At 35.4% G+C, this 15,917-nt stretch overlaps 3 protein-coding genes across 5 annotated transcripts in view; 2 read left to right on the top strand and 1 right to left on the bottom strand.

Moving 5' to 3' along the window:
• LOC129944502 (tubulin polymerization-promoting protein homolog) overlaps positions 1–15,917 on the top strand; it is a 379,947-nt gene that overhangs the window by 142,998 nt on the left and 221,032 nt on the right. The gene's annotated exons all lie outside the window — the stretch shown is intronic.
• The window catches only part of LOC129944500 (UPF0193 protein EVG1 homolog), a 36,369-nt gene continuing 25,232 nt past the window's right edge, over positions 4,781–15,917 (bottom strand). Inside the window, exons 1-4 of one of the 3 annotated variants that reach the window (XM_056053965.1) lie at positions 5,633–5,837; positions 5,343–5,562; positions 5,106–5,269; positions 4,786–5,028 (exon numbers count right to left, since the gene is read on the bottom strand). In XM_056053965.1, coding sequence (XP_055909940.1) covers positions 4,856–5,028; positions 5,106–5,269; positions 5,343–5,562; positions 5,633–5,738 — 663 coding nt within the window. In that variant the 5' untranslated portion in view covers positions 5,739–5,837 and the 3' untranslated portion in view covers positions 4,786–4,855. Of the gene's footprint in view, positions 5,029–5,105; positions 5,270–5,342; positions 5,563–5,632; positions 5,838–15,917 lie in introns of those variants that run through there. The other 2 variants (XM_056053966.1, XM_056053967.1) reach the window with 2 other exon arrangements.
• Positions 8,650–15,917, top strand: part of LOC129944503 (uncharacterized) — a 55,015-nt gene continuing 47,747 nt past the window's right edge. Inside the window, exon 1 of the mRNA XM_056053976.1 lies at positions 8,650–9,689. Within this exon, the coding sequence (XP_055909951.1) occupies positions 9,496–9,689 (194 nt within the window). The 5' untranslated portion in view covers positions 8,650–9,495. The remainder of the gene's footprint in view (positions 9,690–15,917) is intronic.

Below are 15,917 nucleotides of genomic sequence, written 5' to 3'. Positions count from 1 at the left end.
GAAGGTGACGCTATGTTGACAGTAGACAGCATTGAGTTTAAATTCTACACGGTTTTCGATTCTCCATTCTACAATGTTGTCAAGACCAATTAATTGGCTTATCATACGCTGACGTTGGTAGTCCACATCCGAAGAACAAGGATGAGAATCTAAAAAGGAATATGAAAAGCTGAGGGTACTGGCATCAGCGAAACAATTAAGTGGGTTAGAAGTTTCAGACAAAAGATCATTTATAAAAATAAGAAAAAGTGTCGGTGACAAAACAGAGCCCTGGGGCACATCAGCGTTTATTTTGTGGATATTAGATTTGAACCCGTCCAAGACTACTTGATTTGATCGGTCCGAAAGGTAATTTCTAACCCAACGATAAAAAACTTGATGCCCAACTCTATCAAATGCTTTTCAAATATCAATTGCAATAATCATATTTTTTTTCAAAACGATGTTAAGATTTGTTCCACTGTTGCTACGAAAGCCATACTGCCGGTCATTAAGAAACTTTCGTTCTCCAAGATATTTCTTAAGCTGAAAATTAATCCCCATTTCCATTATATTGGAACGAAGGGGCGTAAGTGCAATTGGACGATGGTTAGAGGAGGCGGAGGATAAATGCTGGCCAGCCTGGGCAAATATTGTTTTCCATACACTCAGAAAGATACCTATAGAAAGATAGAAAAGCTTAACCAGTGGTTTCGCCAGCGTTGAAGAACACCTTTTCAGAACAATAGCAGGGATACTATCCGGGTCAGCGGATTTGTAAATGTCAAGATTTTTAAGTACTCTAGTATCTGAGCGAGTGCGAAAGATGATTCATCCCATAGAATCGTTTACGTTTTTAAGTACAGGCGGAGTCATGTCACTCATTGGCAGCATCGAATTAACAGCAAACTGTGCTCCAAGCAAATTGGCTTTATCAAATCGAGCTAACGTAGGAAGTGTCATTGGGAACAAACGCAGTAACTGACGATGACATAGTGTTGCGCACAATTTTTACAAATGACCAGAAATTTCCACTACCATTGGGATATTGTAGTATTTTTGGCCGTAATTTCTGATCATGCAAAAATAAAATGCGACGTATATGTCCGTTATAGGTCTTTCTAGCTTGTTTGAACTTATTCCGGTTTTCCTCAGTTGGGTTGGCTTTGTAATTCCCGAAACTTACATTTTTGATCTTAATAACCTCCTTACAGCTCGAATCAAACCATGAGTTTTCTTTGGGTTTGATAGATTTTACCCTATTGGGTATACAATTTCTCATTCCACAAGGAATCAAATTTGTAATCATATCTGCACTGGAGTCCACGTCACTATCGAGGAAGCATAGGGACGAGTTAAAGTTCCTGAAGAATTCATTGAGACCGTCCCAGTTGGCTTTCTCATATTGCCAAACGGTTCTCGTAGGTGTTTTAACTTTAACTGGGTTTTTTTGGCACTGACCATATTGTGGTAGAAGTGATAGGCAACTTCAATCCGTACATATACGGCTAGACCATGGTGAGAAAAGAATAAAGGCACTAAGCTATAACCGAAGAGGTTAAACTTAGAGTGATCGATGGTTTCACCAAACTGGGGTGGAATCGGCTAAGGTGATTGTTCACTATCAATTTTTTGATAGTCAACTATCATTTTCATTCCGTCTGTGTAAGATGATTCAACTCAATTCAATTCGATTGAACAATTTCAGATTCAAAATTCGCTGTTGCCTTGGTGAAATTTTAAATTGATTCCTATAAAATATATAATAAAAATTTCAAATTGGCTGATTTTGAATCGTTTGTGGAAGCGTCTGGTAGCTCTATTCGGAATAAACAAATTTGTTTGAAAACGACTATCACATTTTTTTGTGATAGCTTTTTAGGTATCAATTTGACTATCACCTTATGTAGATCAAATTCGATCATTTTGATTGTCATTTATCAACAATCACCTTAGCCGATTCCACCCCTGAGTTTCGCTTAGTGCCAAAACAGCTGGCCTGTTCAAAACATTATGAACGTATGCAGCATTGAAATTTGTTTAAGCCCACGACAACTGATCCGCTCCTGAACGCTTAAAAAAATGTAACCGCAATTTATCAAGTAATTGTTCCGCATAGTCTACTACTGCATTGAATATTATGTACATATGTAACAAGAAGCACTTGCAGTGGGTATGCAAAACAACGAATGAAGGAAACAAAGTATATATCTCTTGGAACGAAACGGCTTTCGTTCCAATAGGTCACTGGTGATCTCATTCGTTCGTCTCGTGAAGATTATTGAAAAAGTTTTTTTAAAGGCATTTGGTGAACTAAAGACTAAGAGCCGTTTTATCACTAGCGAGTCGCCTAAAAAAATGATGTTACTTTTTCGCATTAACGTTTGCGATTCGCCAAGTTGACGTTCGCCTTAAACTTCAAAAATTTAGCGAATTGAAATGTCGTTCTATAACAATAATTGGCGAATGCTCGCCTTTATCTGTCATAATTATTGGTCGAACTGTAATTCTTGGTGACATTGAAAAAATCATACTTTTTTTTCGAATTCGAAGTAGTTGTTGTTTTTTGTTGCGACATAAAAAAAATACTTTTGGAACAAGTTTTAAAATCGGTGGAATTGCAGAACTTTGAGTCGTTTGAAATCCTGGACTTATCTGGCTTAAAACACATTTAAATGCGTGTTTGCTAAGCCTAAAGTAGAATACAAATCTAGCCGAAATTTTAAACAAAGTAACAACTGAACTAACAGGAATCCTACAGAAACCTTTCGAAGAAAGTTATTTCTTAAACTTCCTCCAAAAGAAGACAAAACATTTATGAGCTTAAAGAAAGAAACACGAAGATTTTCGATGTTTCCAAAAGCACTACATAGCGACTGAGATTCTTTCAAATCATTGGGCAGGTTCATACAACATAAGGGACTTTATTTGCAGTCAACTTCATTCTTTGAACGTGAATTTTGACCAAGGCACATAGTTAGATTTTCAAGTGTCATGAAATTTAAATTCAGATCTTTACTTCGCAAACTACTACTTTATGTTCATAGTACAAAAACTACCAGATATTATTGTCTAAAAAACACTCTTCAGGCAAGCTACAACTCGTTCACGATTTGTATTTTGTAAAGAAATATTATTTATTTATGTTCCGAATTGACAAGCAAATCATTCACAGAAAACATTAAATGGAGTTTTCCAGAAAATAAATACATATGTATGTATATCATAGATTAATAAATTTCAGGTTTCAGTTCTATGAAAAAGCATGATCAACTGTCATTTTGATAGAAGTAGACTTGACTGAATTGTTAGGAAGATTTTTCTTGCCTAACTTTCCATTAAAGTTGCCTTAATTTTAGGGTAATTTTTTGGCAGCTGGCCAATCATAGGCTAGAAACTTGACATACTTTCAAGTGCCTTATGAAAATACGACGCGAGTCGAATTTGAAAGTTCGAATTCAAAACGATCCGCCGCGAATCTCATAACCAGCAGCTGAATCACAAAAACGCTTCGGCTTCACCTGACGTTTACGAGTTCAGATATAGGAATTCAATGATTGCTATCACAATGGAGCTTCGACCTTACGTTTCGTTTGACAATCGTAAGGAAAAGAAAGTAATGTGACTCCAAACGGAAGCTTTAGTTCAATTATCTGAACACTTGCTTTGTCTGACAATATTTGCTCTTTGGAGGGATGAAATAATAGAAATATCATTCAAAGCAACCTCGACGTAGGCCCACCGTAACGCAGACGAAGCCAAAGCTGAAGCGTGTTTGTGATTCAGCCATTATACTTAGAAAAGGTCTAGCAAAAGAACCTTAAGACACCTTAATGTGCGTGTCCATTTGAGAGTTCTTCTTCTAGTTAACTCTCGAAAGCAATTCTCTTGAGATTTTCTATTTGAGAGCCAAATTTTAGAAATTTTGCTATTGCCAGCCCTCTGCCAGTATATTGAGAGTTTTCTTGCTGAGGGTGCTCTCATAATTGTGTCAATATTTTTCGATATATTGATTGGTTTCCTCCAATGTCCACTGCTTTGAAATTTTTACTTTCGACAGCTATTTGCAAAATACGAACTGTATTGGTATCCCGCGAGCTTATCTCGGATAGTGGTAAACACATATGACCACTTGCGAGTGACTTTCAAAAAGATCGAATGTCGAGAGTAATTAGTCAACTCTCCGCGAGCTACTCTCCAAACTATGTCCACTTGTGACTTCGCAGCTTGAGAGCGACTCGCACACGTTTACTCTCAAATGGATACTCACCTTTAGAAAAACTTCTAGACATTCAAAAAACTTTTAAAATAAACTTAAGGTCTTTACAAATAGGAGGAAAATCTCGGATTATACATTCCCTAGTGTAAAGAGAACCTCACTAAAATTATCACATCAAGCTAAATACCCTGGAAGTAATCCTAGCTAAAAAGCAGAACTAGGGTCCAAATATACTAGAGACATCTTAAAGAGTTTGGATAGAATTCTACTCATGCAAAAGGATCTTCAGCAAAAACTATGGGCACCGAATCATAAATGCATTTAACTCTACGTCGAAGCCTTGAATATAACTCTTATCTCGTCGTTAAATTTCTTGCTTCACCCTTTTTACCGTCACTTTAAGGAATATGCTTTGGAGAAATAGCCAGTTGCATTCCTCTCTTAAACAGTTCTTCTTGGAATAAACATCAATTTAGTCTTGAGCCAAACTTTTGGCATGCCTTAAAGTACAGATACTCGTTCTTTAGTCACGAATGTGTAATACTATTGAAGTTATTCAAAACCCTTTGACTATGAGCTAATTAAAAAATTAAATTTTGAAAAAAAAACTCGCATACATATTTGTTTAATTATTTCAGTAATTTTGAATTGAACTCCTTATTCGACAAACCGATATCCCTGTTTCTTGAGTTCTATTTGTTTTTCTAACATTTTTATTTTTCTCAAACGATCTGCTATTTGTGATTTAATATCATCTCGGTACTTCTTGCCTTCACCTAGTTCTTCCATTTCAGCCAACCAATCTGCTCGTTCATTAATTTGGTCGAGTACTGAAATTTTAAAAAACGAAAACAATTATTTACTAATAGTTTTGAGACAAAAGGCATTTTGTTATATTGTCTTTTACATTCATTTATAAGATCTTCTGGATCATAAGAATCTTCTTCTATCTGCTCAGGTCTTTTCTTTGGTTTGAGACAAACTTCTGAGTGTCGAATACCACTCATTACTTCTTGTAATTTGAGTTTGGCCTTATTCGATGGCATCTTCCCATCTGGATTTGGACGATACCTTCAAAAAAATAGAAGCACAAACAATCCCTTTGAAAAGATTATTTAATAAAAAAATGTTTGCACTGATAAACCTTGGCATTTCATAAGCACCACTGGCAAGAATAGAATTAAGGCTCTTCTTTTTGGCAGCACGAGCTTTTTGGATTATGTAGAGAGCTCGAGTATTGTCGTCCATATTCTTGGGAGTGGTCTTTATTGGTGGCGGACGCGCTGGCAATGGATCTCCATTACGCAAATGATAGTTGATTTGCTTTCTTATTTGCATACTGAGTTTAGATTCTTCCATCAGCACTAAAAATACACAATAAATAATTAAGATATTCATATTATCAACATAAATGAAGATTTTGGAAATGTTTACATTTTAACAAATCACTAGTTTCTTTGCTATATTCGACTTTTGGTGCATGAAACATGCCACCTTGGGCAATTCGTTTACTAGGCCATTTGATGTTTTGTTCAGACATTTTGTTTAAGTACAATAAATGCAGTAAATTATTAAAAAGTAAAGATGAAATAATTATTTGGACTGAAATCAATTTTCAATTTAAAAACAAATTTTATAAATAAATTTCAAATGCTATAGCAACCGGAAAATCCGTTTTTGTGTTATCGAAATTTAAAAAATCGATAACATTTTTTTTGTTATCGAGTAATGCAATACCTTCATTTTGAATAGAACTGTTTGATTACTCAATCTTTAATACGAGTTCGCAGTATATAAAAAGAAGGATAGAAAATTTATTAAAAGAAAGATAGAAAATGCTACCTACGTACACTTGTGTTTGATTTGTGAAAAGTTTAAACAAACAGAGAAACTTGAAAGGATTCTCGATTTATCGGTACTTCAATATATTTGTCTGTCATTGACCTTTTTTCGAAATTTTATGCGAAAATAATTAAATCGTGAAGAAACAGGGCCTAGTGACCTGCAACTCTCAAATATTCCTGTGTGCAAGTTATGTCATAGAGAGGACTAAAATAGTTTATATGACAAATCCGAATGGTTGCATCAATGGAAAGGGAATTATACCTTGATCACAATTCTAAAATTTCAGCCCTCTAGGTGGTCTAGTCTACGAAATACTCGAGTTCGAAGAGTTTAAAGTGTTCTAGCTGTTGGCCTTGTAGGACGCATATTAACAGAGATGCCGGCATTTTAAGTTTAAATATGGATGCCGAGTTTAGGAGGTCTTACATATATGTTTCTTCATAACTTTTTGTGAGATCACTCTTATACAAAGATAGTTACATAAATAAAAAGTAAATGGTTCCAAGTCATTCTTGAAGTTTGAAATCGATTTTGAAAAATGGTTACCTCAATGGAAAGGAGGTCACCGTACTCATATTTTAGTCACCTAGGTGGTCTTGGACGAATTTACGGAGACGCGGACAGTTGAAGTTTTGAATGTTTTTTTTTTCATAACTTTTTGTCAAATAGTTCTTGTACAAAGACTAGATGTCATTAGTTTCACGCTCCAAGTTGGATGAGGATACTTTCCACTTGTGTGCTGTCCTGTGGGTGTGGATTCGAAGACTTTCCGGGCCTGAACATTGGTTTTCATGTGCTTTACGTGACCCAGCCACCTTAGTCGTTGGACTTTTACCCTTCTGTTACCGTTCCATCTTCTTCTCCACTCCCCTTCGATGCATACGGGACCATAGATCACACGAAGAACTTTTCTCTTGAAACGACTTAAGGTGCTTTCATCCACTTTTGTCATAGTACATGCTTCTGCACCACTTTTGTCATAGTACATGCTTCTGAACCGCATAGCAGGACGGGGATAATAATATATATATATATTTTGGTCTTTCGAGAGAGGACTTTGATACTCAATTGCTTTCTTAGCCCAATTGTTTTCTGCGCTGGTGTTGTTTTCTGCGTTTACAGTCGAGCCTAAGTAGACGAAGTCCTTGACTACCTCAAAGTTACGTCTGTGGATGGTGACGTTTTGACCAAGACATCGGTGTTGCATGTCCTTTCTTGACGACAGCATGTACTTTGTTTTGCCCTCAATAACAGTTAAACCCATTTTTTCCGCCTCTGCCTCAATATTCACAAAAGCCCCATTGACATCACGCTGAGTTCTTCCGATTATGTCAATGTCATCAGCATAATATTCTAGTAATTGTACAGACTTTTGAAAAAAAGTGCCTCTAGTATGTGTACGTGTGAGCTCTGCACTATTCTTTCAATCGCGATGTTAAAAAAAATCGCATGACTGCGCATCACCTTGTCTAAAACCTTTTTTGACATCGAAAGGTTCTGTTAAGTTGTTTCCAACCTTCATCCTGCACAAACGGACGAGTTTGGCGCTCTTGGGTTTTTTCCAGGATCTTCCGTAATGTGAATATTTGATCAACTGTGGACTTTCCTGGTCTAAAAACACACTGAAAAGGAACTATCAGTTTGTTGACGATGGGCTTTAGACGTTCACATATTACGGCAGAGAAGATTTTATAGGCGATGATGTTAAGTAGACTGATTCCTCTATAGTTGTTGCAGTTAAGAGGGTGTCCTTTTTTCCTTTTCTCAGGCAAACAATACTGAGTTAACATTAAATTGAAGAAACTTTGCTGAATTTGGGAATGCAAATGGTAAACATGAGTTACCCCTAGGTGACACTTTGAATTGGAGATTAAAAAAAATTCACCAAGGCTAGAAGACATAAGATAAATTTGCGATTTTTTTTATTTTAATTTTCTAAAGTTTAACTAAAATTTTCTTATAACGTTCAAGCACCAATCTAATCAACTGAAATATATAAAAATCATAACATCAATTAAACCAAAAAACAGTTAGGAAATGTCAAAATAAACCATTTTCGTTTTTTTTTTTATGTTTATTTGTTCATCATGAAAACAAAACTATTTTCCAAAAACACTCTATATAAAGATATAAATCCTCGGTAGACATCTTGGTTTGCCTACAAGCTAAACCGGAAATCAGCCTCATAAACTTGTTCATAGTGTGCGTGTAATTTCCCCTCTAATTTATTAAATTTCCCCAAAAACCTCAGTAAGTGTGTCAATGTATGCGTGAAAAAACGTCAATTTTTCTCGTTGAATTCGTTCACATTACAAATACAACAAGGTAAACAAATGGGTTTTGGAGGATGATACGTACGAAGGATTTATATCTTTACTAGAGTGTTTTTGCTATTTTCCATTAATTTAAGTTCTTAAAGTGTGGTAACTGCTTAAGCTGAGCAAATACATTCAATCACTATTGTGAATAGGTCTTCTGCACATGTACGTCTCTTTTTCTTTTCATGTAGACAAAACGAAACAAATACATTCCATGTTATTTTTTGACACATTCATCTAGTACAAAAATTAATGACAAATAAGAACGTAGTCCAAAAATAAAAACAAAAAAAAAACTCCACCTTCTTCTTGTTCAATCTTTTTCATGAATTTCAAAATAATTTGTTTCGTGATTCTGCCCAAGGAAGAAAAGAACGTACGGTTGTCGTGGTCGTCGTCGTCGTCGACGCAAAAATACAACATACGATTCCCAATAGAAGCAGCGACGAGCGAATTAAATTTTGTACTAACGAGTGAGACACATAAATTAATAAATCAACGAGAAAATTAAATCTTATATAGTTTTATATTTAAACAAAACCAATTTTGTTATTGTGAAATAATAAAAAATATAAATACGGAGAGAGTAGGGCGCACCTGATAAGAAAAAGGAATAAAACACGCCTTTCCCGCACACCATGGTCGCCTTTGTCGTCGACGTCGTCGTCGCTGTCGTTCTTTAGTGTTCTCTGCCAAATCGATTTGTTTCAGTGTCGTTGGTTTACTCTTTTGTAGAAGAAAACTTATTTTTTCGTGTTTCCACGGAAATCTGAAATTAATAAAATTGATTTTATATTCAAATAGATATATATAATCTCAAAAACCAGTAAAATAATGATTCGCAATTCGCTGTGTTGAAAAATCATGATATTCTATCGATGTTCGAATGAGAGAAATCGTGGTAAATAATAAGTTTAAACTAGGACAAAGTTTTTATCGGAACGACCAATAGATAGAACCACCTTAAAGAGCCAAAGAGCCAACAAACACCTCCCTCAGAGATAGAACCTTGGGTTTAATTCGTTTTCGTTTTTAGACTCTGCATTCGCAGTGTTAGGTATTTTTGCAGAGGAAAGAAGAATTTTATAATAATATTTTGTCTTGTGAACTTTCGTGAATTGAGCGGCCGTAAAAATGTCGCGAAATCTTGTAAATGGCAGCAGCAACAATTCGGGTCGCAACAAGGAAAAACGCTTTTCCATTCATGACGCCTTCGAGGAAGAAACCGACGAAGCTATTCGAGTTTATGGATCAACAGTGATCTCTACTCCGATGCGAGCCAAAACCCGATCTATAGATGATGTAACCATTCGGATTCAGGATCCAAAGTAAGTTTTTTTTTTTAATTTTGCTATCCAAGATATTTTGTTTACATTCAAATAAATAAGATGGTGAGTCGAAGGGAGAGAGAGTTGAGAATTGTAAACATTTTTTAAAAAATATTTAAAGTGCCATCCAAAATATCATAGAGTTCTTGAGAAATCAAGAGTATTTTGTAGTAAAATTTGAATTATAATTGTGAAAAAAGGATTTCAGGAAACAAGTGACGGAATTAATTTTGTTTTGTACAGTGCTTTTATTTGTATTTGTATCGCTTACAGGGTTCCAAAATCGTACAATATGAATACAAAATTGACGCTCAGTATTTAGAAAATTCTATCGGGGTAATATTAAAGTAAAGGATCTTGTTGAATGAGGGAAATTCAGCTTACCGTATAGATAATCAGGTTGTTGTGTTTGTATGATTTCATGCAGGTAACTCAGAGAGCGAAAGTTTATTAAGCTGTCTATGCTACAACCAGAAATCCATAACGCAAAAATGGATATGTGATCATAACGACGTAGAATATAAATATAACGGACAATATTGTTATAAGCAACATTCATTTTGCGGCTAGTCGCACAGTCTAGTTTACAAGAGATTTCGCACCCATACAACACAACTGGCAGTATAAGGGCCTTAAGTTTAGTTTTTATGGGGATGACATTTCGAGTGACTTGAAGTAGGCGGAGACTTCAAAAACATTACCAATGGCACTATTAAGGTGGTCATCCCAAGTGAGAGTGCGATTGAATACTACTCCCAGGTTTCTAGAAGGGCTAACAATAGTTTCGTCGTCAAGTTTCAACAGATTTAAACCTGATAGATCAAAATTACTGGGATAGATGGGGAGGGATGTTGATTTGACAAAGTTAAGGCGGAGATTGTTTTTTTGACCACTGTGAAATGCGGAGCAGATCCTCGTTCATTAAAGCTACGTCATCTTACTTATCAAGATCTGCACATCATCAGCATAAAGATGAATTAAACAATGTTTAGCAACTTATGGTAACTCATTTATGTAAAGTGAAAAGAGAATTGGTCCAAGGATAGATCTCTGTGGCACTCCACTCAAAACATTGAGAAATGTGGACTAGTATCCATTGGCCACCACACATTGTTGCCTACCGCTGAGATACGAAAGAACAAGCTTACAGGACTCTAATAAAAAAAATCAAAGTTAATTCACAGCTTTTTACAAAAAATTGAGAGGTTAACAGTATCAAAAGCCTTTGAATAATCTTACAATGTTAGCAATGTAACATGATCACTGTCCATTGCCATTCTTATTTCATCAGTTACAAAAAGTAAGACGGATTTGAAGCTGCGCTTAGGTTGAAAACCAGACTGACAGGTACTAAACAGGTTGTTGATAGTAAGATATTTTTGGATCTGCCCTAGAATAGTTTTTCCAAGTTTGCTTTTTGGGTATGGGAATAATCTTAGCCTTCTTTCATTCTATAGGAAACTTGGAAGTAGTCAATATGCTGTTAAATATGTAGGTTATATAGCGCAGTAAAATGGAAGCAGTAGTCTCAAGAACTTCGGGTCCATTTAGTCCAGGCCAGTAGCATTAGATTTAATCGATATTATTGTCTCTACAATGTCTTCCTCTTGCATTCCTATAAAACTCAGAGAGCTGTTGGTTTCTCCTCAGTAAAGGAATGAACGGGTAAAGCATCGTTTAAGGTCATGGACGTAAACTTTTTGTTGAGTGCATCACAATAGATGTCAATAACAGGCTTTTTAGATAATTTGCCAATACCGATTTCAAGCAGGTTTTTCCATAATTTTTTGTCAGAGGTTTAAAGAACCAAGTTTATTTTCATAATAAAGTCTTTTTGCCGTTTTGACCATTACGACAACTTGATTGCGCAGTCTGCAATACAATTTGTGGAAGTGCTCCAGTTTGTAACGTCTCCATTGACTGTAGGCGGCATCTCGTCGTGACATCAGAGCAGAGATGTCGCTATTCAGCCAAGGTGGAGCCGTATGCTTAAGGAGAAGGGTTTTAATAGGAACATGCCTCTCAAAAAGCTGATTGACTTGGTTTTGCCGTAAAAACCTGACTTGATCGTTCACATTTAAGATATGGTACAGTGAGTTCCATTCTACGCAGTCAATGTCACGCACTACGTCAGATGTTTTTAAGTTTTTGAAGTCTCGGTATTGGAAAAATTGTTGATTAACCTGAAAAACAAAACCCAAACATACGAAAAGTAAATCGTGCTTGGAAAAACCAGGTGCTAAAAGCTGGCTGTAAAGCATAACCTTACCAACATCGCTGGCAAGATACAGATCTAGTAGCGAACTAGACTCTTTGGTGAAGTGGGTAGCAGTGGAGCAGTTAACGGGACTTAGATTCAGCGCCTTAAATACATTAACAAATTTTGAACTTTGAACCTATTTAAGAAACATTTTTAAAAATCCAATTGGTGACGCGATTCTTATTTAAGTCCAAAGGAAGTCCTTCTACCGAACTTCTAGATTGATTGATTGGTTACTTTATAAGTTGGAGCTAATTTTCACTTCAATTATTTGAACAGAATGTTGTGTTGTGCATTGTGTCCTTTTAATTGTTTGCAATACTCGATAGTTTAAATATTTTTAAACGGTAGCTCAAGAAGCACTTGGATGATATGGACTTTAAGTGCTTGAATCGTTTACGGATTGTTGGAATAACATCCGTTCAAAAACGGAGTCAAAAAGCAGCTGCTAGGCCTCTATTATCATCCCAAGACGGCTTACGAGTATATAGATTTGGGAATTCGGTGAGCAAAAGATCGATTGCGCGTTGGTCTGTGCATGGATGTAGTAGATGTAGCCCAATTATATGTCTTCAATTTCAGTTTAAAAAAGGTCCGTGACCGTTGGCCTAAACGTTGTTTTCAGCCTCTACTTTACAATCCAAAAGAAACTGGTCACTCTCTGTGAATCTATTGAATACTTAAAATAGATGAGCAGAAATTGTTCAAATCAAGCTGCTCTAAGGTCCAAACTGCGAAGCAATAACAAAGACGATGCTGGGATCGGTAGCAAGAACCTAGATGTTTGTGAACTGATTCTCGTCCATTAGCATTACTTTCTCACGAGCTTTTTGCGCAAAATATCGTATGTATATCAGCAGTGGGTGCTACATTTCGACTAAAAATTCTTAAAAAAACACACTAATATTCCCAGGGCCCTGGGCACTTTTCGAAAATGGACAGACAAAATCACATAACTTTAAATTGATATTTAATTTTTTAAATAAATACATTTTTTTAACTCATTAAAAAGATAAATAGTTATTGCAGTATTTAAAACATAAACATGAACAATGCAAAAATAAAAACAAAAAGTAAATATTTCATTAAAAAATTCAAAAATAAACACAATTTAAATAACAGACAATTAAATAAGTTATTGAGAATGTAATTTAAAAAACAATAGAGTAACATAGACTAGATTCTTTTAGGAAAAAAAAGGAATATTTCTTGATTTGAGATTAGCAAAATCTCTGAGGATGTAGCTTTCGATTGATATCAGCGACAAACAAGTCAATCTTTCTTGAATCATTGTAGTTCTGAGTTCGTTTTTGATTCTTTTTAACATAGAGAAGGAACGTTCCCCACTGCAATTGGTCACCATCATACTTAAGAAAATTCTTAGTGCAATTTCAACATTTAGAAATTCATTTTCAATTTTATTATAAAGCTCTAGAATGTTGTTAGTTTTTTTCATTTTCGCGTCGATAATTTTCAAATAGTCTTTTTAAATTCAGCATGTAATCGACAACATCCCTGACAACAGTACTCGCGCACATTAATGGTTGAGAGTTGTCAGTCTCTAGGTCCTAGTTCTCAAACGGACTGTTGCGCCACCCAATTTATTTGTTTTTATTCAACATTTAGTTCATCTCCGTTCACATCTTCGGTGTAAAATTTAGCAAAAGATTTGCAGTTCTCTTTTAAGTCTTCTGAATTCAGATTTATTAATCGAAAAAAGTCAAACCGCTGGCCAATCTTTGTATACGAACCTAGTCGCTGATTCAAATGAACGCTTAGTGTGTCGACAATAGGAAGAAAATTTTTCAATTTTAAGTCAGAATTACTGAGGGTCCAGAGCCGTCGAAAAAAGTCTGGGGTGAGATTCTACACCTCATCCTTTTAGAAAGGTCCTTATATTCAAAATCCGTTTTTTTTTGTCTTCTGATGAATCAAAGTTATCAAAAATGTCCCTGAGCCCAATTATAAACTCATCTATTGTACTTGGAAATTTTTTGCAAAGACTGACCTCTCGTACCTGTCCCAAATCGTTCGCGATAGACATCAAAGCTTCTTCAATTTCTTGATGACCTTTATATAAGGCGCTTAGAGCATCAGCTCGCGCCGACAATCTTGTTTGAGAACGATTTTTTAAAACTTTTTTTGGACCTTAATGAGCAGTCAACACACTCCATCGATGAGAAAGTACCGAAAAAAAGTTATACAATTTTTGAATAATGTCAAGGAATTTGGTTGCTTCTAAGACACACTCAGCGGCATGCACTCCTACCAAGTTTAATGAGCGCCCTGCACATGGTACAAAAGTGGCAAATTTACATTTTTTCCTGATATATTTACAGCGTTGTCGTAGCTATGGCCTCTGCAATCTGTTATCGAAATATCATGATCCTCCAAAAACTTCGTTAATTGGAATAAAGTCCAAAAACCTTTCAATATGTTCGTGATCTTTTACGTAACGAATAATAAATGTTAGTTGATCAACATGAGACAGATCGGTTGTACTATTAACGCTGATTGATGAATATTTTACCATTTTGACTTCTTTCCATGACATGAATAAATTCATTTCAGATATTTGCTGAAAGATAACACGCATGACCATTTCCTGGATTTCCAAATTTCCTTAAATGATCTACAAGAAACGGGTCAAACTCGCTAAGCAACTCAATGCATCTCAAATAATTCCCGTTATTGGAAGATCCGAGGATCTCATTGTCACCACGAAATCAAAGCCCTTTCGAAGCTAAAAACATTATAACAGCCACAATCCGCTTCAACACATTTCTCCAGTAACTTACTTCATTTTGATGTTGTGATATTAATTCAGTATCTACTCTACCTGTCATTTTTGTTCGTGCTACGTAGGTCATCATAGATTGTCTATGGGCAGAACTGCTTTCATGTGAAATAATTATTTGATTAATTTGTTTTAATTTGAATATAATTTCGCCAATACAGGTTAAGTGATGTTTCAGCAATTTGATGGCCCCTGGTGATTGCGGGGCCCTGAGTCTAGGCCTAGTGGTAAAAAGGAGTCTGAATATTCCATTTAATACTTTTCTTCTCTAGAACAAAAATGTTTTAATCTTTGTCCTAGAATATTTTACTGAAAAAGTTGAACTTCTATCATTTTGATTGTAACTGCTGCACGTAGCCTCTTATGCACATATCTATAGAAATAAAGAATAACCCTAAAAAGTTATTCAGCCTTATCACAGGCCCCGTCGTAATAGATTCGTAGTACGAACCCCGAATAATTGTATCATTGGTCCCGTCGTACTAAAAAAATTTGCTACGAAATTCGGAGTTCGTGAAAATTGGTATCACTAGCCCCGAATGAATAGGAAGTTTGGCAGTTTTTTCTACGAACAATTATTTTGATCGGAATTTTTAAAACGAACAAAAAATTAAGCTTGCGAAGATAAATTAAATAAAAATAAAATATATGAAAAGAATCATGTAAGTAAGAAAATGGTTGAGAACAAAAAAGAATGCAAAGCTACAGGTGGCGGAGCAAATAGAATGCATTTTTTTAGCAGCCTCGAAGAAGGTGTCATAAGAATGAATGAACTTTGACCAGCGAAATAAAAGATCCACAATCTTTTGGATTCGACGATTCCTCCGAGCCTTTAGAATCAAATGAACGTGAAGAAAACTAACTTGCCGATGTTTCGATGTCATCAGACGTAGTTGATGTGAGAAATGTTCCACGACGCGGCGTCTTCCAACCACTTCACGTCAATATATGATTCATCCAGTCTTCGTGTATTTTCTTCATTTATTGCAAAGATTGCAACGACAATACTATCAATTTTAAAAGACAAAAACAAATAAAAACAAGAACAAATCGAAAGATGAAAAACGAACTTTTATTTAATTTTCTTATTTTGACGCATATCAGCTGATTTTAAAACTCCGAAATTAGTATTTCTGTGTGCCAATGCTTTCTTGAATTCGTTCGGGGCTTA

This window comes from Eupeodes corollae, chromosome 2 (genome assembly GCF_945859685.1).
Source record: "Eupeodes corollae chromosome 2, idEupCoro1.1, whole genome shotgun sequence".
Taxonomy (NCBI): domain Eukaryota; kingdom Metazoa; phylum Arthropoda; class Insecta; order Diptera; family Syrphidae; genus Eupeodes; species Eupeodes corollae.
Note: the sequence above shows the minus strand (reverse complement) of the source record. Positions and strands in the feature narration are given on the sequence as shown.